Here is a 25,213-nt window from a genome sequence, read left to right as displayed (position 1 = left end):
AGAGTAAAATAAGATGCATGAAGGATCAGTTATTATGCAGTTGTCCAGCAGGTGGCGGTGAAAACAAACAAATCATAAGCCAAAACAAAAGCCAAAACAAAAATTCTCCATTGATTGTTTCTTCACACTTTTTGTCCATCACCTGTTACGTTCAAAGCATGTCGACAGACAAGACAGACAAACTTAAACTTTAAACTTGTTGTTGCACATACAGTAGTTTCACCACATGACATCATGACACCATAGCATTAAGCCATGACGCAGTGTTGAGTTCCCTCAAAAGGTAACTGTTGAATGTTTTCTTTGGATCATATGTAGACCTATAAACATTTAGATTTCCTCAAGCAGAATTACGGCTGTACTGTCAAACCTTAGAAAATAAATGAGATTGATAAGATTTCAGTTTTTATTTATTCAAGTTTTGCTACAACACCTTTTAACATATACAAGAGTTAAAATGTTTAGCAAAGCCTGATAAGTAAATATAATCATAATCTAATCAAATTAATTCATATATTTAGCAACAATGCAATCAAAAATTCACTAAAATGATAAAGACTGTAATGATCTCAAGACACTTAGAAACACTAAATTTCAATAAATAAATATTCTAAGCATATAGACTAGGGGAGTCAAACTCAAATTCACAGTGGGCCAAAATATAAAACTGAAATATTAATTGAAAAATTGAATTTTTTAGATGTATTATGGTGCCCGAACCTGTATGACTTTGAACGGTGACGGTGACATCATTACCGAGCGCGAACCGGTGACTCTGACAGTGAATGAGAGAATGAGACGAAGCGAACACACAGGCCGTAGTGTGACATCAGGTAACCAATAGTGTAAACATAGTTGACGTCACAGGTTTTTATTTAAAAGAAAGAATGTAGCCTTCGTTTGTATGTAGGCCTAGGCAATTTATATATTTACAATACTTACTAAAATATAATTAATAATATTTTATTGCTTTTGTATTAGTTGTTTGAAGAGTAAAAAAAAAAAGGTCGGTCTTAATGCAAATTTACGACCGGCAAGTTGGTCGGACTAAAAGCAAAAAAAATAAAATTTAGTCGGTCCTAAATTGTTAGGGTCGGTCGGGTTACGGCAAACAAGAATATTTTAAAGGATGGCCTTATTGACTTTTTTATAGATTGTTTTCTAAGTAAAATCTCAACTTCCATATCCTCTGATATGCTTATAGACATTTTATCTAAATTTATACAACCGTGTATAGATTATAAACTTATGAACTTGTATAGATTTATACTACTGTGTTGATTATAAACTTATGATTACAAAGCATTAGAGAGCAAAATGTGATCATGAACAACATCGAGGCAGCTATGACACAGTGTAAGATGGTGCATTGCAGTGAAGAGTCAAAACACCTTAACAAATGAGGTGTGTAAATAGTAATTTGCAATTCATAGCTTGGTTTTCTTCATAAGCTCTTTGCATAGATGCTTCCTTGCACTGGTCATGTCTGCTGCAACAAGATAACTTTAGACACAAAGTTATTAATGAAAACCTCTTAATGAAGTTTGTCATGCACAATCATGCACCTGAACTACCATAGACTTTCCTTCTGCCTCATGAACACATGCCAATTTTAAAAGTTCAATGATGGAGACCCTATTGCAAGACCTACCTGTCAACAGAAGCTGAAAGGCATGTAAATATGCAAAGTAGTTTGCTTGTGGAAGAAAAACAGCCTGCTCAGTCAGACAGCTCTCAGAAGAACAGTGAGGTGTGTTAGTGCTGCAAGACTGATCATCTACCTCCTTCAGATTTTAGGTAATTTTCAGACATCTACATTGATGCTTTAGTTTTTGCTAAAAACAATAAGAGGAAATTGCCCTTACTTGAGTTTATGCTGTGAAATTGCCATCGGGGAGAAACCTCCAGGGTCGGGGGTTGTGACTTTAATTTCCTAGTGTTTTTATAATAAAGCAGGTATAAATTACACCGTGTTACACTCTAATGTTTTCTATCTAAACGAGATCCTCTTGTTACGTGAATTAGCACAATGCTACTTACTGTGCTAGCGTACTAATTTCACAATAAAATATTTCCTCTGTTGTTTGGTGACTTTTCACAATCCTTGCTACAGGTTTTACAGTAAACCAGGTGTAACATAGTGACTAGACACATACATGATTAACTCCGGACTTTTAGTTACAATGTGTTTTCTACCTGTAAAATGTAGCTAATCATTTCATTTACACAACAGCACAGTGAGGGTCACATTGTATTTAAAGATTAATAGGAAACATTACAGGCTTTTTCTAAATTATAGTGTATTAATATTCTCTCTCTCTCTCTCTCTCTCTCTCTCTCTCTCTCTCTCTCTCCCCAAAATAAAATGTATTTTAACTTAAAAATTGTATTATTCTGTCTTTCTGTCTACAGGCTCCTTCATCTCCCAGTCTGAAGTACTGAACAGTGCTGCAACTAAACAGATTCAAGCACACACACACACACACACACACACACACACACACACACACACACACACACCAATGACACAACATTTTTGCTTAATTTGCAATATATTATAATATTTTAACTACATCTATGTAGTTAATTAATTTTTTTCCTACTACTAATTCTACTTCTAATTACAACAACAAAACAACAACAACAACAACAACAACAATAATAATAATAATAATAATAATAATCTTTTACTTTCCGAGTCTGCTATTCCTGCACCAGCTTAGAAGCCGCTGACAATCTACATGTTGGAGTCAGCTGATCTGGACAAACAGATCAGGATGCTGTGTGAGTCTTACAGTCATATACAAACTTACACACAAATACAGCTCAAATACACAGTTTTGTAAAAGTTTAACATCTTCAAAGGTCTCTCGATCTCTTATAGCTTCATAGCCACATTTTCTTGTGTATGTGAATGTTTTTATTTATTTGGATTGTTTTGATGGGTTTATTAATCATACATTTATTGCTTTATTTATAATCATATTAATAAATGAATTCATATATAGATTAATCCGTACATTTATTCATTATTCATTATTAATGTAAAAGCATCCTTTTGTTTTTGAAAAAAGAGGAAAAAACAAAAACAGTGACAAAAATACTAAGATTTTTGTTAAGATTTACATAAAATCATTTATTTATTTATTTATTTATTGTTTTTTCTATTATTTCTCTGTTTTCATTCACACATTTATTTGAAACATATTTATTTATTTACATTTCTATAAAATTGTATATTTTTGCATGTTTTCCTCTTTCCCCATTCATTTATCTACAGAATATTTTAATATTTTGTTCTCTGATATAACTGTGAGAATAGCAGTTTGATGTTAATGAAGCATTTAAAATGTCAACAATGAAACTGTTGATGATAGTAATTGTACTGACTATGTAATGCATTAATGCACATTTTCAGTTTGCTGGTGCTTTACTAGATAGTCCTCCATTGTTCATGTGAAAGAATTTTAAAGCAGACATTACAGATCCATGCATCGAAAACAGCACAGTGTGTCTTCATTTCTTAATTACTTATTTCCCCCCTTTTTTGTAAGGGTTGGAACATTTTGGAGGCCACAGTGAGGAAGAACGTTCAGAGGTCCTGGCAGTCGATGTAGTGGCAGACCATGAAGTTCAACTCTGTAACTAACTGAGGAGGCCAGCGGCGTGCAGCAGTCTTACATGATTGGCAGAAGTGTAAGTGAGATGAAGTTATCACTGTTACGAGGAGAGCTGCTATTTCACCCAGTCAAGTAGACATTCTGCTTTACACATAGACTGTCCAACTGAGAAATGAGGTAGAGGAACTTGACCCAGGGTATATCTTTCCTCCTTAAGCTTAAAGACAAAATTACTGAAATTCTCTTGCCAACTGAAATTTAGCCCAAAACTCAAAAACACAATAGAGTCACAACAAAATCAAATGTATTTAACTCGGATGTTAGAACAGGAAAGATTGCAAATACAGATTCAAGTGTAGCATCTGGTACAGGTCGTTTAGATTTCATGTCCAAGGCACCCTAAACTTCGGCATCTACTCTTGAATCAACCGATGAGCAACCCAGTTTTACGATTTTATTAAGGGCTACATTCCACAGTGTCACACGCACACAACTGGCTCCAGAATGCCTGGAGCCTACACAAAGACCAGATAACCCCATGCCGTTTCTCTGATTGAACTCATAGGGACCCTCAACCAGAACACACACACACACACACACACACACACACACACACACACACACACACACACCACAATGGGAAATTCATTTTACTAATAAAACAAGTAGATAAGATACTCTAAGATTCTTATTCTTATAACCCTGTTGTAATGTGTTTCTTCTGTTAAGGCTTGCCTGACTTAAAATGATTTACTCCTTACTTTCCTGACAAGGGTGTATTTTATTCATGTGTCAGAACACAACACTGTATTAACATCAGTTACACTTTACTGATCTGTGTATGTACTGCTGCCTTTATTCAGTCATTCCCTTTCATGTTTAGTATCCAAATGACCACAAAATTATTGGTTACTCATTTTTCAAACAATGGTGTAATTTATTTGAAAACGAAAGGCGCCATACCGTCTTAACACACCTTGGATAAAACTTTAAAGTCATCTAAAAGTTTGATAGCTAAACCACGTCCACAGACGCCTGAAACAAAGGGAGTTTTGCCCTACGAAATCCGTAGTATTGGCCATCTCCCCAAAGATGGGTGGAGTTCACGACCTTTAAATTGTCACAAACGCCACCAATCCGTGGTCAGACTTTCAGAACAGCTTTTCGCAACTTTCTCCATCTTCCTTCAAAGAACTTCCAGCAAGCTTCACTTCCAAGAACGACAACTGCTCTGATCTTCAGGGGAACTTGGAAGAACGTCTGACCCCACTCTAACTGACTCTTCAGAGATTTCTCTGTTGCATCCGGACTCTTGTGCAGTAAGCCAATGCAAGTTTCCTTTACCAACAAATTTAGAAGCGTATTTTAAGTATGAACCTTGTATTGTGTCTTAAGGTGAATTTAAGTTTCCGGTCACGATTTCCCAGTTAGGGTGTGATTAATTTTGAAGCTTGCCATTCATTTCCTTCCTTTCCCTAATTTCTTGGCAATTTCACAGCATAAACTCAAGTAAGGGCAATTTCCTCTTATTGTTTTTAGCAAAAACTAAAGCATCAATGTAGATGTCTGAAAATTACCTAAAATCTGAAGGAGGTAGATGATCAGTCTTGCAGCACTAACACACCTCACTGTTCTTCTGAGAGCTGTCTGACTGAGCAGGCTGTTTTTCTTCCACAAGCAAACTACTTTGCATATTTACATCCTTTCAGCTTCTGTTGACAGGTAGGTCTTGCAATAGGGTCTCCATCATTGAACTTTTAAAATTGGCATGTGTTCATGAGGCAGAAGGAAAGTCTATGGTAGTTCAGGTGCATGATTGTGCATGACAAACTTCATTAAGAGGTTTTCATTAATAACTTTGTGTCTAAAGTTATCTTGTTGCAGCAGACATGACCAGTGCAAGGAAGCATCTATGCAAAGAGCTTATGAAGAAAACCAAGCTATGAATTGCAAATTACTATTTACACACCTCATTTGTTAAGGTGTTTTGACTCTTCACTGCAATGCACCATCTTACACTGTGTCATGGCTGCCTCGATGTTGTTCATGATCACATTTTGCTCTCTAATGCTTTGTAATCATAAGTTTATAATCAACACAGTAGTATAAATCTATACAAGTTTATAAGTTTATAATCTATACACGGTTGTATAAATTTAGATAAAATGTCTATAAGCATATCAGAGGATATGGAAGTTGAGATTTTACTTAGAAAACAAACAATCTATAAAAAAGTCAATAAGGCCATCCTTTAAAATATTCTTGTTTGCCGTAACCCGAACGACCCTAACAATTTAGGACCGACTCAAATTTTTTATTTTTTTTGCTTTTAGTCCAACCGACTTGCCGGTCGTAAATTTGAGTTAAGACCGACCTTTTTTTATTTACTCTTCAAACAACTAATACAAAAGCAATAAAATAATATTAATTATATTTTAGTAAGTATTGTAAATATATAAATTGCTGAGGCCTACATACAAACGAAGGCTACATTCTTTCTTTTAAATAAAAACCTGTGACGTCAACTATGTTTACACTATTGGTTACCTGATGTCACACTACGGCCTGTGTGTTCGCTTCGTCTCATTCTCTCATTCACTGTCAGAGTCACCGGTTCGCGCTCGGTAATGATGTCACCGTCACCGTTCAAAGTCATACAGGTTCGGGCACCATAATACATCTAAAAAATTCAATTTTTCAATTAATATTTCAGTTTTATATTTTGGCCCACTGTGAATTTGAGTTTGACTCCCCTAGTCTATATGCTTAGAATATTTATTTATTGAAATTTAGTGTTTCTAAGTGTCTTGAGATCATTACAGTCTTTATCATTTTAGTGCATTTTTGATTGCATTGTTGCTAAATATATGAATTAATTTGATTAGATTATGATTATATTTACTTATCAGGCTTTGCCAAACATTTTAACTCTTGTATATGTTAAAAGGTGTTGTAGCAAAACTTGAATAAATAAAAACTGAAATCTTATCAATCTCATTTATTTTCTAAGGTTTGACAGTACAGCCGTAATTCTGCTTGAGGAAATCTAAATGTTTATAGGTCTACATATGATCCAAAGAAAACATTCAACAGTTACCTTTTGAGGGAACTCAACACTGCGTCATGGCTTAATGCTATGGTGTCATGATGTCATGTGGTGAAACTACTGTATGTGCAACAACAAGTTTAAAGTTTAAGTTTGTCTGTCTTGTCTGTCGACATGCTTTGAACGTAACAGGTGATGGACAAAAAGTGTGAAGAAACAATCAATGGAGAATTTTTGTTTTGGCTTTTGTTTTGGCTTATGATTTGTTTGTTTTCACCGCCACCTGCTGGACAACTGCATAATAACTGATCCTTCATGCATCTTATTTTACTCTAAAATAAATGTGACTAAAAATGGTCTATATAAAGCTATGGGATTTATTTAAACTATTCTAACAAATTGTCAAAATTTCAACCAGACTTGATCTTTTCAAATTATTTATTTTATTTGTGTATTTTTGTCACATATTTTGCAAAGAATTTCACAAAAATGGACCAAAATCCAAAAAAAAAAAAAAAACCCAGTAAGTGATTAACAAAAATAATTTGAAGTGAGTTTGGTTAATGTGTAAAATAAATTCAGAAACTTTGTCATGCATGTAAAATTATAACCCAGTAACAAGATGACAAAACATTTTATTGTGAGCAGAAAGGTTTGTAATTCAATTCAATTTATTTGTATAGCACTTTTAATAATTTCCCAAGGCAGCTTTACAGAAGTATGGAAACAGTAGAGAGAGTGAAAAGGAAATACATGTATAATAATAATGAGAACAAGAAAAAATAAGAAGAAAAACAAATAAGTGAATATATACAATAGAAGTTGTAGAAATAATATAAAAATTATTAACTTAAAATATAAAATACTATATACAGTATCTATCCCGTCATACCGGGCGACGTCACGGACCTTGCTTTAATTTTCTTCATAAGAGGTTTTTGAACCGCTCTTTGTCTGGCCTGTCACCTTGTATGTGTGGCGCAACCGTGGCCCCACCCTGGAGCCAGGCCCAAGGTTGGGGCTTGCATGCGAGCGCCTGGTGGCCGGGACTTACCCAACAGGGCCCGGCCGGGCTCAGCCCGAAGGAGCAACGTGGGGCCGATCTCCTGTGGGCCCACTACCTGCAGGAGAAAGCGTAAGGGGCTGGTGCAATGTGGATTGGGTGGCAGTCGAAAATGGGAGCCCCGGCGACTTAATCTCCGGACACGGAATCTGGCTCTAGGGACATGGAATGTCACCTCGCTGGGGGGGAAGGAGCCTGAGCTGGTGCGGGAGGCTGAGAGATACCGACTAGAGATAGTTGGGCTCACCTCCACGCACAGCTTGGGCTCTGGAACCCAACTCCTCGAGAGAGGCTGGCAGAGTCTCCTGTCAGAGAGATCTTTAACGCCCACCTCCGGCAGAGCTTCAACCAGATCCCGAGGGAGGTCGGAGACATTGGGTCCGAGTGGACCATGTTCTCCACCTCCATTGTTGACGCAGCCGCATGGAGCTGTGGCCGTAAGGTCTCCGGTGCCTGTCGTGGTGGCAATCCCCGACCCCGGTGGTGGACCCCAGAAGTAAGGGATGCCGTCAAGCTGAAGAAGGAGTCCTATCGAGCCTGGCTGGCTCGGGGGACTCCAGAGGCAGCTGATAGGTACCAGAGGGCCAAGCGAGCTTCAGCCTGGGTGGGTGCAGAGGCAAAAACTCAGGTCTGGGAGGAGTTCGGTGAGGCCATGGAGAAGGACAATCGGTTGGCCTCAAAGGAATTCTGGCAAACAGCCTCCAGCGCCTCAGGAGGGGGAAGCAGTGCCCTGCACACACTGTTTACAGTGGGAGTGGGAATCTGCTGACTTCGACTGGTGACATCCTCGGACGGTGGAAGGAGTACTTCGAGGATCCCTACCAACATGTCTTCCACTGAGGAAGTAGAGACAGAGGGCTCGGTTGTGGACTCGTCGATCCCCCAAGCTGAGGTCACTGAGGTAGTTGAGAAGCTCCTTAGTGGCAATACACCGGGGGTGGATGAAATCCGCCCTGAGTAACTTAAGTCTCTGGATGTTGTGGGGCTCTCTTGGCTGACATGCCTCTGCAACATCGCGTGGCAGTTGGGGACAGTGCCTCTGGACTGGCAGACTGGGGTGGTGCTCCCTCTGTTTAAGAAGGGGGACCGGAGGGTGTGTTCCAACTACAGGGTGATCACACTCCTCAGCCTCCCCAGAAAAGTCTATGCCAGGGTACTGGAGAGGAGAAATTGGCCGATAGTCGAACCTCGGATTCAGGAGGAACAATAGGGGTTTGTCCTGGACGTGGAACACTGGACCATCTCTATACCATCAACAGGTTGCTGTAGAGTTCATGGGAGTTTGCCCAACCAGTCCACATGTGCTTTGTGGATCTAGAGAAGGCATTCGACTGTGTCCCTCGTGGTGACCTGTGGGGGGTGCTCTGGGAGTATGGGGTCCGGGGCCCTCTTCTAAAGGCTGTCCGGTCCCTATATGACCGGAGCAGGAGTTTGGTTCGCATTGCCGGCAGTAAGTCAGACTTGTTCCCGGTGCATGTTGGACTCCAGCAGGGCTGCCCTTTGTCACCGGTCCTGTTTATTTTTTATATGGACAGGATTTCTAGGTGCAGTAGGGGGCTGGAGGGAGTCCGGTTTGGGGACCACAGGATTTTGTTTCTGCTTTTTGCAAATGATGTTGTCCTGTTGGCTTCTTCAAATCAGGACCTTCAGCGTGCACTAGGACGGTTTGCAGCCGAGTGTGAAACGGCTGGGATGAGAATCAGCACCTCCAAGTCCGAGGCCATGGTTCTCAGCTGAAAAAGGGTGGCTTGCCCCCTTTCAGGTAGGTGGAGAGCTCCTGCCTCAAGTGAAGGAGTTTAAGTATCTTGGGGTCTCGTTCACGAGTGAGGGAAGGATGGAGCGGGAGATCGACAGGCAGATCGGTGTATCTTCTGCAGTGATGCGGTCGATATACTGATCTGTTGTGGTGAAGAAAGAGCTGAGCCGTAAGGCGAAGCTCTCTATTTACCAGTCGATCTACGATCCTACCCTCACCTATGGTCATGAGCTTTGGGTCATGACCGAAAGGACAAGATCCCGGATACAGCTGGCCGAAATGAGTTTCCTCCACAGGGTGGCTAGGTAGATAGGGATAGGAGCTCTGTCACTCGGGAGGAGCTCAGAGTAGAGCCACTGCTCCTCCACATCGAGAGGAGTCAGCTGAGGTGGCTCGGGCATATCTTCCGGATGCCTCCTGGACGCCTCCCTGGGGAGGTGTTCTGGGCATGTCCAACCAGGAGGAGGCCGCGGGGAAGGACATGCTGGAGGGACTATGTCTCTTGGCTGGCCTGGGAATGCCTCAGTATTCCCCCAGAAGAGCTGGAGGAAGTGTCTGGGGAGATAGAAGTCTGGGCGTCCCTGCTTAGACTGCTGCCCCAGTGACCTGGCCCTGGATAAGCGGTAGAAGATGGATGGATGGATGGATGGATGGATGGATGGATAGTACTGTTTGATCTAGTCTACCGAACCATATTTTAAATTTCCTCAAACCCATCTTTGTAGTCATGTCTTACTGTCACAGGCGCTCTTGTCAACAGAGCTTAGGTCACATTTCCAGTAACCTCATCTACCCTCTTCCATTGTCTGAGTCTCAAACAGTGGTAGTGGGTGGAATTGCCAGTCTGCCGGAAGGAAAGCTGATTTTTATCTCGGCTTTAGCTTCCCAATACTCCTTTGATTTTCTAGCACTAACTGAGACCTGGATATACCCACAGAACACAGCTACACTATTTTCTACCTATGCTTTCTCTCACTCACCATGAAAAACAAGCAGGGGTGGTGGTACAGGTTTATTGTTGTACACCTCTTCTCTTGTCTCATTTAACCATCTCCTCTTTTGAATTCCATGCCATTTCAGTTACCTCTCCAATCAACCTTGTCATCATTGTTGTCTACCACCCTCCTGGTCCCCTAGGAGACTTCCTGGAAGAAATGGACACACTACTCAGTGCTCTCTCTTCTGACAGCACCCCTCTGACAATGCTTGGGGATTTCAACCTTCCCTATGACAAGCTTTATTCTTCTTCCCACCTGACTCTTCAGGAGGAAATATCCTGGACCTGATTCTCACCCTACAGACATGACTGCTACCCCACTTCACATCTCTGATCATCACCTGCTATCCTTCACAACCACTCTCCCTATCCTACCTAAAACTTTCAGCCTCTCTCTCTTACTTGCTGCAACCTCCACTCTGTCTCCCCTTCTGTAGCTTCTGGCACTCTTTCATCTCTTCTCGATCTTGACTCCTTTTCCTCACTACCTATGAACTTTCTCTGCTCCTTTGTACTCTGCTCTTTCGTTTTTGGGGGCAAAATCTTTTTCACACAGGGCCATGTAGGTTTGAATTTTGTTTTCCCTTGATAATAAAAATGTTCATTTAAAAAGTTTATGTTGTTTACCTGTTATCTTTAACTAATATTTTTAATTTGATTGATTATCTGAAGGGGGGCACGGTGGCTTAGTGGGTAGCACGTTCGCCTCACACCTCCAGGGTCGGGGTTCGATTCCCGCCTCCGCCTTGTGTGTGCGGAGTTTGCATGTTCTCCCCGTGCCTCGGGGGTTTCCTCCGGGTACTCCGGTTATCTCCCCCAGTCCAAAGACATGCATGGTAGGTTAATTGGCATCTCTGGAAAATTGCCCGTAGTGTGTGAATGCGTGAGTGAATGAGAGTGTGTGTGTGCCCTGCGATGGGTTGGCACTCCGTCCAGGGTGTATCCTGCCTTCATGCCCGATGACGCCTGAGATAGGCACAGGCTCCCCGTGACCTGAGAAGTTCGGATAAAGCGGTAGAAAATGAATGAATGAATGAATGAATGAATGAATGAATGGTTATCTGAAACATTACAATAAAGTTTGACAAACATGCAATAACATGCACCGCCGGAGCACCAGCACAGAGAAGCATCTCCGGAGTTCTAACTCAGACTACACTCCCCAGCATCCTTCACTTACACTGATTGCACCGCCACCTGTTCCTCATTTCATCTCTCTACTTACTTACTTGGAGTCACGAACTTGACTCCAGTGCGGTCTCGATTTGTCTGACAATCATTCTGAGTGTTTCCATGGTTTCTGTATTTCTGATCTCGACCGTATTTCCTCTCTATGACTTTCTCCTTGCTTGCTGCCTGTCTCGACTTTCTGCCTGTCCCTCGTTTCCGATCTCTGCTTATCCTCTGACACCTGTGTTTGCCGGCTTTGACTTGATCTGTCTGACGTTGTGTATTTGCTGTAATAAATGCTGCAAATGGACCCTCAGCCTTACGCCTCCTCATCACAGGAGACTTCGCCACAGGAAGATCCAGCAGCTGTCGGCCAGCTTGCTACCCAGCTAACCGGTCAAGCACAACAGCTCGCCGGACATCATCAGCAACTGATGCGTCTCACCGCACTGACCCAAGAGCTCGCCGCGGCGCTACAGAGCCTGCAAGGAGCCACCGGAGCACCAAGCCCGCCGCCACCGGCAGTGGCGCTTCCTATGCCCACCCACGCTGCTCCGGCAGCCGCCAGTCCCAGGTTAGCTTTTCTGGAGAAATTTAACGGGGATCCCGGAAAATGCCAGGGCTTTCTTATGCAGTGCTCGCTCTTTGTGGCACAGCAGCCTGCATTATACCCGACCGAGGATAGCTGTGTCGCCTTTGTGTGCTCGCTACTAACCGGCAAGGCTCTCGAATGGGCCACCGCGGTATAGAGGGAGAACTCCTTCCCCTCCTTTGACCGCTTCCTGGCACAATTTTGCACGGTCTTCAACCATTCCGCGACCGGGGAGAGAGTGGAGGAGTGCTTACTGGCCATCTCCCTGGGCGATTGCACTGCAGCCGAATTTGCGCTGGCATTTCGTACTCTCGCCGCCGAAACAGGCTGGGAGGAGCGACCATTGAGGTTACTCTATCGTAAAGGCTTAAACCCGTAACTTCAAGCTGAACTCGCCTGCCGAGATGAGGGAAGGAGCCTGGCCGAGTTCATGGATCTATCGATACAGCTAGACAACTTAATGTGCTCCAGGCGTGCTCCCTTAGCATTCAGAGCGGATGCAAATCGATTTTGCGCGTCTCTCGCCTGAAGAACGAGACCGCCGCTTCTGCCGACAGCTTTGCTTCTACCGCGGCGAACCCGGACACAGACTGTCCACCTGCCGGATCCGACCACCTGCTAGGTGGGAGAATGCGGTGAGTCTAGATTCGATTGACTTCCACATCATCCATTCACCTAGACACGCCCTCATTCTCGGGTTACCTTGGCTCAAGCTCCATAACCCGGTCATCTCATGGCCCGAACTGCGGATTATGAGCTGGAGCGAGGCGTGTGCCGTACACCACCGACCCTCAGAGGGACCACTCCAACTCAACACCACTAACACCACGCCTACCATCTCCAATATCCCCGAACTCCCCACCGAGTACCAGGACCTCGCAGAGCCATTCAGTGAGACCAAGGCCACCAAACTACCTCCACACCGCCCCTGCGACTGCGCCATTGACCTCCTGCCAAGTGTTACACCACCTAAAGGAAGAATATTTCCCCTCTCGCAGCTGGAGTCAGCAGCCATGAAGGAGTAAATCGAGGAGGAGCTGAGGAAGGGGTTCACCTGGCCCTCCATATCCCCGGCATCTTCCGGCTTCTTCTTCGTTAAAAACAAAGATGGAGGGCTCCGACCGTGCATCGACTACCGAGCACTAAAGGACGTCATGGTAATGTTCCGGTACCCAATGCCACTCGTCCCCTCAGCTCTGGAACAACTCCGTCGCACGCGGTACTTTACCAAACTAGACCTCCTCTGTACTTATAATCTCATTCGCATCAGAGAGGGGGACGAGTGGAAGACAGCCTTCTCCACCCAATCAGGCCACTACGAATACTTGGTCATGCCGTTCGGCCTTTCTAACAGTCCGTCGGTTTTCCAGTCCATCGTCAATGATGTATTTCGCGACATGCTCGACCGCTGGGTGATTGTCTATATTGACGACATCATTTATTCTGAGAACCTGAGGGAGCACATTCAACATTTGAGGGCAGTGTTACAACGACTGATTCAGCATCGCTTGTATGCCAAGGCCGGCAAATGTGAGTTTCATCAGACCTCAACTGCCTTCCTGGGCTATGTCATTTCGGCCGAAGGGGTCGCCATGGATGACTCGAAGGTGCAGGCGGTACTGCAGTGGCCTCAACCGCTAACCATCAAGGAGCTACAGCGATTTCTAGGATTCGCCAACTTCTACCGTCGATTCAGCACCATCGCTGCACCCCTCACCTCCATGACCAAGAAAGCACCGGCCCACCTCACCTGGTCAACGGAAGCATGCATCGCATTCCGATGCTTGAAGGACAGCTTCACCTCATCTCTGATTCTCCACCATCCTGACCCAAGCCGACCATTCACAGTGGAGGTGGACGCCTCCAATACAGGGATTGGTGCCATATTGTCCCAGCGTCAGGGACCATCCAATAAAATGTTCCCCTGTGCTTACCTTTCCCACAAATTGTCCCATACGGAGCGGAACTATGACGTGGGAGACCGTGAGCTATTGGCCATAAAGGCAGCGTTTGAAGAGTGGACCACCGGAACCTGGAATATCTGCAAGTCGCCAAGCGCATGAACCCATGCCAGGCTCGGTGGGCCATGTTCTTTACTCGCTTCCAATTCACGGTAACCTACAGACCTGGAAGCAAAAACACTAAAGCCGACGCCTTGTCATGCGTACACCGGGAGACGGATCAGAATATGTCCACCGAACACATCATCCCCGAAACTTGTATCCTTGCTCCCATTCAGTGGGATGTCCTGGCCGAGATCTCCCAGGCCAATGCTCAAGTCCCACCGCCAACCGAGTGTCAACCCGCCAAGACGTATGTCCCCGAGAACCTGCGCATGCCTCTCCTGGAACTCCTGCATACCAGCCCCGCCTCCGGCCACCCCGGCATCACGGGGACTACCCACCTGGTCCAGAACCGGGTATTAATGCCCCGCGGGCTTATTACAGCCCCTGTCTGTTCCGAAGCGGCCCTGGTCCCACATTGCGCTGGACTTTATCACTGACCTGCCCCGGTCTCATAACCATACTGTCATCCTAACCGTCACCGACCGATTTTCGAAGACCTGCCACCTCATTCCCCTACACAAGCTCCCCACGGCCTTTGAGACAGCGGAGACACTGTGCAATTGCGTTTTTCGCTTTTATGTTCTACCGGAGGACATCGTTTCTGACAGGGGCCCCCAGTTCACCTCGCGGGTCTGGAGGTCCTTCTTCACGCAGCTGAATGTCAATATCAGCCTCACCTCGGGGTACCACCAGCAGTCCAATGGGCAGACCGAACAGTTGAACCAGGCATTCATTCGCTTCCTCCGCTCGTATTGTCAACACAATCAGACTGAATGGAGCAAATACCTGATGTGGGCGGAGTATGCCAAGAACTCCCTGATGAAGCCTGCGACTGGCCTGACTCCCTTCCAATGTGTCCTAGGTTACCAGCCCCCTTATTTACATGGTCCGACACGCCCACAAACCTGCCGGCCATCGACGACTGGTTTCGCTGAAGCGAGGAGACCTGGAGCGTGGCACATCAGCAACTGCAACGGGCCATCCGACGTCAAAAGATTCAAGCTGACCGACACCGCAGGGAACACCCCGCATATCAACCTGGCCAGTGGGTGTGGCTCTCCACCCGTGACATTCGGCTCCGCCTGCCCAGCCGGAAGCTCAACCCCAGGTACGTGGGGCGGTTCCAGATTCTCAGGCAAATCAATCCATTCTCGTACCGCCTCGCACTGCCACCACACTATCGTATTTCACCTACCTTCAACACATCACTGCTGAAACCCGCCAATGAGCCGAGAACCAGCCCCGTGAGCACCACCGATCCGTCCGAAACACCGCCACTGCTTATCGACGGCGAGGAGGCGTATCGAGTTCACGAGCTACTGTATTCCAGACGCCGGGGGGGTTGCCTATAGTACCTGGTCGATTGGGAAGGCTACGGTCCAGAAGAACGCTCATGGGTGAGGGTGGGGGACATCCTGGACCACTTGCTCTCCGCTGAATTCCACCAGCGGCATTCTAACATGCCGGCTCTCCATTCCCGTGGACGACCCTGATGCCGCCAGCATCCTCGCGTCGGGAGCCGCTCACAAGGGTAGGGGGGGCTCCGTCACGATCAGCACGCCGCGTGCACCGCCGGAGCACCAGCACAGAGAAGCGTCTCCGGAGTTCTAACTCTGTTCCGGACTAAACTCCCCAGAATCCTGTAAACAGTTTGATAAGACAAGCAGACTAAGGACATTTATTACTGGAATCATGTTCTGTGGTCTGATGAGACCAAGATAAACTTATTTGGTTCAGATGGTATCAAGCCTATTTGGTGGCAACAAGGTGAGGAGTACAAAGACACGTGTGTCTTGTCTACAGTCAAGCACATGTCCGGTCTGGGGCTGCATGAGTGTTTCGGGCACTTGGGACCTACATTTCATTGAGGGAACTATGAATGTCAACATGAAGAGCATGATCAGAGACTGCGCCACAGGACAGTATTCCAATATGATAACGACCCCAAACACACCTCCAAGATTACCACTGCCATGCTAAAGAAGCTGATAGTAAAGGTGATAGACTGGCCAAACATGTCTCCAGACCTAAACCCTATTAATCATCTGTGGGACATCCTCAAATGTAAGGTGGAGGAGCGCAGGGTCTATAACATCCACCATCTCTGTCATCATGCAGGAGTGGAAGAGGACTCCAGTGGCAACTTGTGATGCTCTGGTGAACTCCATGCCCAAGAGGGTTAAGGTACTGCTGGAATAATGGTGGAAACACAAAATATTGACACTTTGGGCCCAATTTGGACATTTACACTTTACACATTAGGGGTGTACTCACTTTGCTGTCCAGTGGTTTAGACATTAATGTGTTTAGTTATTTTAAGGGGACAGTGAATTTATACTGTTATACAAGCTGCACACTCACTACTTTACACTGGAGCACAGTGTCATTTCTTCAGTGTTGCACATGAAAAGATAAAATATTTACATAAATATGAGGGAGTACTCACTTCTGTGGGATACTGTATATATTTTATTTTTTTGTGATTGTAAATAAATTCACTGTATTTCTATTTGCACTGTCACCCATTCATATATTGGAGTGTAGTGCAGCAGAACAACACTCCATTTGAATATATACCATGCTACATTCATGTGTCTTCTCTGACTGCACATTTCAAGTCTCTGCATCTTCAAAAGTATGTAAATTATGCAGAACACAAATACGTATGTGTTTTACATAAAGAAATCCAATTCTTGCAGCCAGTATCCAGATCTGGGGTAAAAACCAGGGCTCAGTAAAGCAATAAGAATACAAGCAAGTTACTTCTAGTGCACTCAGGGTTATATGTGCAGCTCTGGAGGATGGTGATAGAAATTGACTGATTTTGTATCTGTAAATAGAACCATTTCTTTATTTTGTTGTTGCTTCTGGTTCATCAATCTAAAACTCTGTTGGGAGATAATACAACAAGTTTAGCACAAATCTATTTATTTATTTATTTCATTTATTTATGAATTTTTGAGAAATTTTTGAAATTACTTTTGAGACATTTTTGAAATTATTGTTGTTTTGCTGTAAAAAAATAATAATGATGAAATAAAAATAATGTTACTCAGGAGAACATCTTAATGTGTTTTCAGTTATATTGGTCTTGGCCAGGACGCTCTTGTAAAAGAGATTTTTAATCTCAACGTGCTTCTTTCCTGGTAAAATAAAGGTTATATATATATTTATATTCTCATTCACCTTAACCACTGAGCTACCACATCCCACATGTAAATGCCAAGAGGGTGTGGTCAACCTAAAACTATTATTTAATATGATTTGATATGTAAATGTATCAGAATGCTACAAAAGTCAGAGGAAAGTGTTATAATGTCACGCACGCGAAACAGGTTAGATCCAAATGCTGGTTTATTAGGCAATATCCAAAACAGGCAAGGGTCACACATCAGGCAAACAACAACATCAAAGGGAATCCAAAAACCGTAGTCAATAATCCGGGCATGGGTCAGGGCAGGTAACAAACATTCGTAAACACGATAAACAAGCAAGGTTAAAACAAGACAATAGACAGAACAGAATAAACGCTCAGTATGCAGACAGTGCCAACAATACTTTGCGTCATTCGAGATTTCTGAGTGAGCTTAAATAGACCAGGTGATTACAAACAGGTGTGCTGAGCTGGTGCTGCCATGGATTGTGGGAAGTAGAGTCCTGATGAGAAAGTGCAGCAATGTCCTCTTAAGACCAGCAGAGGGAGCCATCATGGCTCTCATAACAAAGAATGTTTTACATTTGGTGGCCCAAATATTTATCTTATGAACACACACTTTTTTGTGATCTTTATAATGAGATGTTAAGGAAACATAATGCATAGTTGCTTCTTTCCCACCTTTGATTTTTATTGAGAAACTTCATGTTTACATTTTAATCTGCTTGCTCTGGATTAGAGCACCAGCTAAATGCTATAAATCTAACAACATCTAATTATGTGTTTTTCTCACAGACAGGGAGAATGCTACAGAAAGGTACATTGTAATTACTCAGCTTAAAACGTGGTATGATGCTCAGAGCTACTGTAGGCAGCATTATACAGACCTGGCCAGTGCAAGAAATGCAACAGAAAACTCTATTGTTGGGGCAAAGAACTATGGGGCCTGGATTTGGATTGGCCTTGTGAGAGACCCCTGGTATTGGACAGACCAGACCACCGATGTGTCCGTAATGAAGTGGTGGGCTGGAAACACTGATGATTATCTGAAGAATAAAAGTTGTGTCTATTTAAATGGTGGTCTGGCTGATGTAGAACAGTGCTCAAACATACTGCCTTTCTTCTGTTACTGTAAGTTTAAATTAAATTCAGTCTCATGTTAATGTAATTTAAGTTGATTTCTGAATGTAGTGTTAAATTTCTGTTTGGTTCTGTTTCTGCCTCCAGTATTCCCAACACAGCAGAGGATCATAAGAATGAAGGTGAAGTCCAGTCAGGATGTGAATGATCCTACAATAATGACAGCTATTGAGGAGAAGGTGGGTTTCATCTTCACTCAGTGTACAGTCACCTTCTCATTACTGCAGCCAGACATCGAGCCTTCATCACACTGAGACATGAACAGACTGTAGTCTAATCATAATACATCTTATGTAGCATTTTTACATCTCACCAGAGATTCTCATCCTGCATCATTCACTAACTAAAGTCATGTTCTGTTCTTCAGCTCAAGCAGAAACTGAAGGATAATGGAATGGCTGAGAACATCACTGTGACATGGAGAAAGCAATCAGATGGAGTGGTGTTTCACAAGGAGGAGGAAAACATTGCTGCAGTGACTAATTAGGGAGACTTGTGATCTCTAAATCTCATATAGTGTAAATTCTGTAGTGCACCGATAACTTTTAGTTTGAGGACACAGAGTGTGTGTAATATTTTAGAGTTCTTAAATAGAACTTTTACTAGTAAAAGGTCCCTGAGTTACTCATTTCTGTGTGAATTCTGTCACAAATACATTGAGTAAGCGTACATTACAACATTGCATTAGCCAGTAAGATAGATAGTCGGTTTAGTTTTGGTTTCCTTCTCTAGTTTTAAATGTTTTTAAAGGTGCTGTTCAAATGAAATTTTTAAGTTATGCGTAATAAAATTGAATGACAACAGAAAAGGCATTGAAAAATGAAGAAAGTGAGGGGCAAAAGGGTATGGAAAGCCAAGACACCAGCTGAAATCTATCAGTAATTAGAAAGCAATCCTGCCACTTATCAGTGTAAATTAATATTAACTGGTTCAGTCCCAACTGATGGCCTATAAAAAGGTGTATTATTACCAAAAAGTCACACAAGAAACATCTCATGATCAGTAAAAGCAAATAGCTCTCTCAGGACCTTTACAACCTTGTTGTTGCAAAACATACTGACCGCATTGTTTACAGAATGATTTGTAAATATCTGAATGTTCCAGTGAGTACTTTTGGGGAAATAATCTAGAAGTAGAAAGAACATAATTTTACCATAAACAGGCCACAACCAGGTGATTTCTGACAGAAAAAGCATGTTGAAACTTGCTGCACAACATTTAGACAAGTCTGTGAAATTCTGGAGAATATAGCCTGGTCAAGTGAGAGCAAATATGAACTGTACCATAATACACCTCATGTTTGGAGTTCACATGGCACTGCACATCAACCCGAAATCACCAGACCAACAGTGAAGTTTGGAAGTGAGACCATTATAACATTAGTGTACATTACAACTTTGCATTAGCCTGTAAGATAGATGGTCGGTTTAGTTTTGGTTTCTTTCTGTTGTTTTAAATGTTTTTAAAGGTGCTGTTGAAATGAAATTTTTAAAGACCATCATGATGTGGAACTGTTTTTATGCATCGAATATTGCACACTTCATATAATTGAAGGAAGGACGAATAGAAAATTGTATCACTTAAAAAAATCTGCTACAATCTACCATGATGATGAATATGAAACAAGGATGGACATTTCAGCATGACAATGATCCGATTCACACAGCCAAGGAAACACTCAGAGAAAGTAAATGACGCTGCCTGACTTAAACAGGACAAAAAAATAGAAAATATATGGAAAGAACTAAACAACTGAGTTCATAGTAGAGGCCTGCAGAACCTTCAAGATGAGCAGTACATGTGACTAGTTTATCGATACAGTTTCTTCAGTGTATTGAAGCTGTCATTACCAACAAAGGCTTTTGTACCTTGGGTTGTTACAGACATCTGGTGAAAATCTCATGTCAACAGCACTTGAAATTTATTTACTGAGAAAAATAGTGACGTGTTCAATACGTATTTTACCCACATTACCTGTAATTCTCTGTACCAACAGCCCTCTATATGATCTAGAATATATATTTAGGTCTAGTGTTTCTGAGTGTCCTGAGAACATCAGACAGATACAAAAACTCTGACAGACTTTAATACTTGTGTGCATTTTGATTTCTTTGTTACTGAAAATATGAATGTATGAAAAACTGATCATCAGAACTTTACTTGTCAGCTTTTTATCTCTTGTAGAACTTAAATAAAGAAAAACTGAAATCTCATCAATCTCATTTCGTTTTTACACCTTGACAATACAGAATTAATTCTGCTCAAAGAAGTCTAAATATTTATATAATATATAATAATATGATATAAATATTTAACAGTAAACTATCGTTCCACAAATATTTCAGTTTGTATTTTCTTTTACCTCCATTATTCATTTAAAATTTAATTGTATAGCATTTTTAACCACGGACATTCAATCATAGTTCAATGGCCTCGAAGAAATTCTGGCAAACCGTCCGGCGCCTCAGGAGGGGGAAGCAGTGCCCTGCTCACACTGTTTACAGTGGGAGTGGGAATCTGCTGACTTCGACTGGGGACATCCTTGGATGGTGGAAGGAATACTTCGAGGTTCTCCTCAACCCCACCGACATGTCTTCCACTGAGGAAGCAGAGGGCAGGGGCTCAGTTGTGGACTCGTCGATTCCCCAAGCTGAGGTCACCGAGCTCAAGCTCCTCAGTGGCAAGGCACCGGGGGTGGATGAGATCCGCCCTGAGTACCTTAAGTCTCTGGATGTTGTGGGGCTGTCTTGGTTGACACGCCTCTGCAACATCGCGTGGAGGTTGGTGACAGTGCCTCTGGACTGGCAGACTGGGGTGGTGGTCCCAACTATAGGGGGATCACACTCCTCAGCCTCCCCGGAAAAGTCTATGCCAGGGTACTGGAGAGGAGAATTCGGCCGATAGTCGAACCTCGGATTCAGGAGGAACAATGCAGGTTTCATCCCGGTCGTGGAACACTGGACCATCTCTATACCCTCGCCAGGTTGCTGGAGGGTTCATGGGAGTTTGCCCAACCAGTTCACATGTGTTTTGTGGATCTGGAGAAGGCTTTCGACTGTGTCCCTCGTGGTGACCTGTGGGGGGTGCTCTGGGAGTATGGGGTCCAGGGCCCTCTGTTAAGGGCTGTCCGGTCCCTATATGACCGGAGCAGGAGTTTGGTTTGCATTGCTGGCAGTAAGTCAGACTTGTTCCCGGTGCATGTTGGACTCCGACAGGGCTGCCCTTTGTCACCGGTCCTGTTCATTACTTATTTGGACAGGATTTCTAGGCGCAGTATGGGGCCGGAGGGAGTCCGTTTTGGGGACCACAGGATTTCGTCTCTGCTTTTTGCAGATGATGTTGTCCTGCTGGCTTCTTCAAACCAGGACCTTCAGCGTGCACTGGGATGGTTTTCAGCCGAGTGTGAAGCGGCGGGGATGAGAATCAGCACCTCCAAGTCCGAGGCCATGGTTCTCAGTCGGAAAAGGGTGGCTTGCCCCCTTCAGGTTGGTGGAGAGCTCCTGCCTCAAGTGGAGGAGTTTAAGTATCTTGGGGTCTCGTTTACGAGTGAGGGAAGGATGGAGCAGGAGATTGACAGGCGGATTGGTGTATTTTCTGCAGTGATGCGGTCGATATACCGATCTGTTGTGGTGAAGAAAGAGCTGAGCCACAAGGCGAAGCTCTCTATTTACCGGTCGATCTACGTTCCTACCCTCACCTATGGTCATGAGCTTTGGGTCATGACCGAAAGGACGAGATCCCGGATACAGGCGGCCGAAATGAGTTTCCTCTGCAGGGTGGCTGGGCGCCCCCTTAGAGATAGGGTGAGGAGCTCGGTCACTTGGGAGGAGCTCAGAGTAGAGCCGCTACTCCTCCACATCGAGAGGAGTCAGCTGAGGTGGTTCGGGCATCTGTTTCGGATGCCTCCTGGACGCCTCCCTGGGGATGTGTTCCGGGCATGTCCAACCAGGAGGAGGCCCCGGGGAAGACCTAGGACACGCTGGAGGGACTATGTCTCTCGGCTGGCCTGGGAACGCCTCGGTATTCCCCCGGAAGAGCTGGAGGAAGTGTCTGGGGAGAGGGAAGTCTGGGCATCCCTGCTTAGACTGCTGCCCCCGCGACCCGGCCCCGGATAAGCGGTAGAAGAAGAAGAAGAAGACATTCAATCAAAGCAGCTTTACAGAACATCAGAAATATAGCAAAAAGTTTATTATACAGAAATTCTTAAGTTAGATATGTATCAGCAGTTTGTAAACAATTCTAAACTTAACAGGTAGCCAGTGTAGCACTGGAATGGTGTGATGCCGGTGGCTGGATTAATGAGGGAATTCTGAGCATATTCTGCACACATGAGATCCGTCTGGTTGGTCTGACAGTATGAGCGAAGGAAGCGAGTGAGTTTCTGGTTCATGCGTTCAGTTTGCCCATTGGCTTGTGGATGATACCCCAGGGTGAGACTGATATTAATGTTCAGATGTTTAAAAAAATGTTTAAAAAAGGCCGACCAGAATCGAGACGTGAATTGGGGACCTCGGTCGGAGACAATGTCTTCAGGTAAACCGAAAAACTGGAACACAAAGTTGCAAAGAGCTTCTGCGGTTTAAAATGCTGTGGGGAGTTTTGAAAGTGACGAAAGTGACATGACACACGGCTATTTATGGTGACCCATACTCAGAATTCGTTCTCTGTATTTGACCCATCCAAAATGCACACACAGCAGTGAACACACACACACCGTGAACACACACCCGGAGCAGTGGGCAGCCATTTATGCTGCGGCGCCTGGGGAGCAGTTGGGGGGTTCAGTGCCTTGCTCAAGGGCACCTCAGTCGTGGCCGGCCCGAGACTCAAACCCACAACCTTAGGATTACGAGTCAGACTCTCTAACCATTAGGCCACGACTTGCCCCATTTGGCAGAGGAATTAGGCGGCATGCTTTCGAAAAGCGGACAATGGCGGTGAGAATTACAGTGTAGTTGTCAGACTTGGGTAGGTCAGTGATGAAGTCGATGGCTATATGGGACCACGGTCACTGTGGGACAGGTAAGTTGGTAAGAGGCTTTCGAAGTATTACATATAATACTTCTTAATGAAGTTTTTTGCGTCTTCGGATAGCAACCGCCACCAGAATTTGTTCTGTGCAAGGTGCACAGTCCCCCGAGATTCCGGGGTGGCCAGAGCTTGGTGTGGCGTGACGTAGTTCCAGCAGAGCCATGCGTAGGTCTTCGGGTACATAGGTTTTTGAGGGAGGACAATTTGCGGGGGGCGGTGAGTGTGTATTGGCCTGAAAATGAGAAATTTCAGTCATAATGTCCCATTGGATGGGAGCGAGAATCTGGCTTTCGGAGATGAATAAAATAAAAAAGGTAAGAGACTATAAAAAAGACCAATAAAAAAGATAAGAGACTAAGAGACGAAGTGTTTCACTGGACCTAATGTGAATTTTATGAGAAATAAATATGGTCCTGATTCTGTGTCACAGCTAATGTGGTGGGTGATGGAGTGTGGCTTCCCAGACGGTGGCTTTTTTTTTTTTTTAAAGAGTTTGGTGTGAAGTTGGAACGTTTTTGCAAAGAATTTTGTCCCACCTTGCTTAAACTGAGGTGCCTGTTGGGAAGAAAACTAGCAGCTGACATAACACAAATTAAGTATGAATGGCCGGATGAAAATCTGTGCATGAGACACCCAGATCATGAGAACAGGAGGAATGCCCCACAGGATATGAGTGAGGGGGCAGTGACAGCATACAAGGTGCACTTGAGAAACAGTGCCATGAATGGACTGATTCCAGAAATATCTGACAAAGTGAAAAACCTATACATCACGTGGGACACTGGAAAACTGAGCCTTATGGAACAACATGCTCTGCATGCGGAAAAGCTGCTCGCACTAAGTAAGCAGGAGCAGGGAAAAAACAGAGAATCGCAAACACACAAAGTTCAGCTGTAAATGATGCAAGCCGTGGTGAGGTCTCGAACATATAAAGGAAGAGGGCGATATTGAGTTAGAGGCAGAGACAGAAGAGGAAGAGCGCGGAGACAGTGGATGTTTTATTTGCGGAGGACAAGATCACTGGCCAAGGGAATGCCCTAACGAGGCATTGCACATGACGAGGAAACTGCATGACCATCAACATCTCAGGTCGAGGAGGTCAGTCCTGAAGGGATGGGTGAGTCAAAATCTTTAATGCTTTGCAATGAAGGAACGCTACAGCTAACTTCTGATTCCGACTTAAATGTTAAAGTTTTGAATGCAATTGATTTTCTTGAAAGGAAACATACTCCACAAGGCACATATGCAAAGTACAGTTACAGTTTCCCACAAGCACATCAGTACACATGTAGAAGGGAAAGACATTGTGTTTTTAGTAGATTCTGGTGCAGGAAACTCTGATCAAAATAGATGAGTTGAGTGAGATGCCAAAACTGAGTGTTAGATCCTTGAATTCAGTTGGAGTATCTTTGATTATCATGAAAGAAAAATTTACAGCACCCTTAAGGTGTGTGTAAAATAACCTAGAGTCATTCACATTTTCTTTTCTGCTATCTGAATGCTGATGAATGTTGATTTGCAAATTGGGAATAAACCTAATTAGCATCCCAAATGGATTGAAAGAGTGTATAAGTCAAA

The 25,213-nt window shown here is 43.8% G+C and overlaps 1 protein-coding gene across 1 annotated transcript in view; it reads left to right on the top strand.

The window, feature by feature from the left end:
- Positions 1–20,765, top strand: part of LOC113634634 (C-type mannose receptor 2-like) — a 140,318-nt gene extending 119,553 nt beyond the window's left edge. Inside the window, exons 4-6 of the mRNA XM_027133731.2 lie at positions 18,260–18,595; positions 18,692–18,783; positions 18,972–20,765. Of these exons, the coding sequence (XP_026989532.1) occupies positions 18,260–18,595; positions 18,692–18,783; positions 18,972–19,091 (548 nt within the window). The 3' untranslated portion in view covers positions 19,092–20,765. The remainder of the gene's footprint in view (positions 1–18,259; positions 18,596–18,691; positions 18,784–18,971) is intronic.
- The last annotated feature ends 4,448 nt before the right edge of the window (positions 20,766–25,213 follow it).

Source organism: Tachysurus fulvidraco, chromosome 4 (genome assembly GCF_022655615.1).
Source record: "Tachysurus fulvidraco isolate hzauxx_2018 chromosome 4, HZAU_PFXX_2.0, whole genome shotgun sequence".
In the NCBI taxonomy this organism is placed as follows: domain Eukaryota; kingdom Metazoa; phylum Chordata; class Actinopteri; order Siluriformes; family Bagridae; genus Tachysurus; species Tachysurus fulvidraco.
Note: the sequence above shows the minus strand (reverse complement) of the source record. Positions and strands in the feature narration are given on the sequence as shown.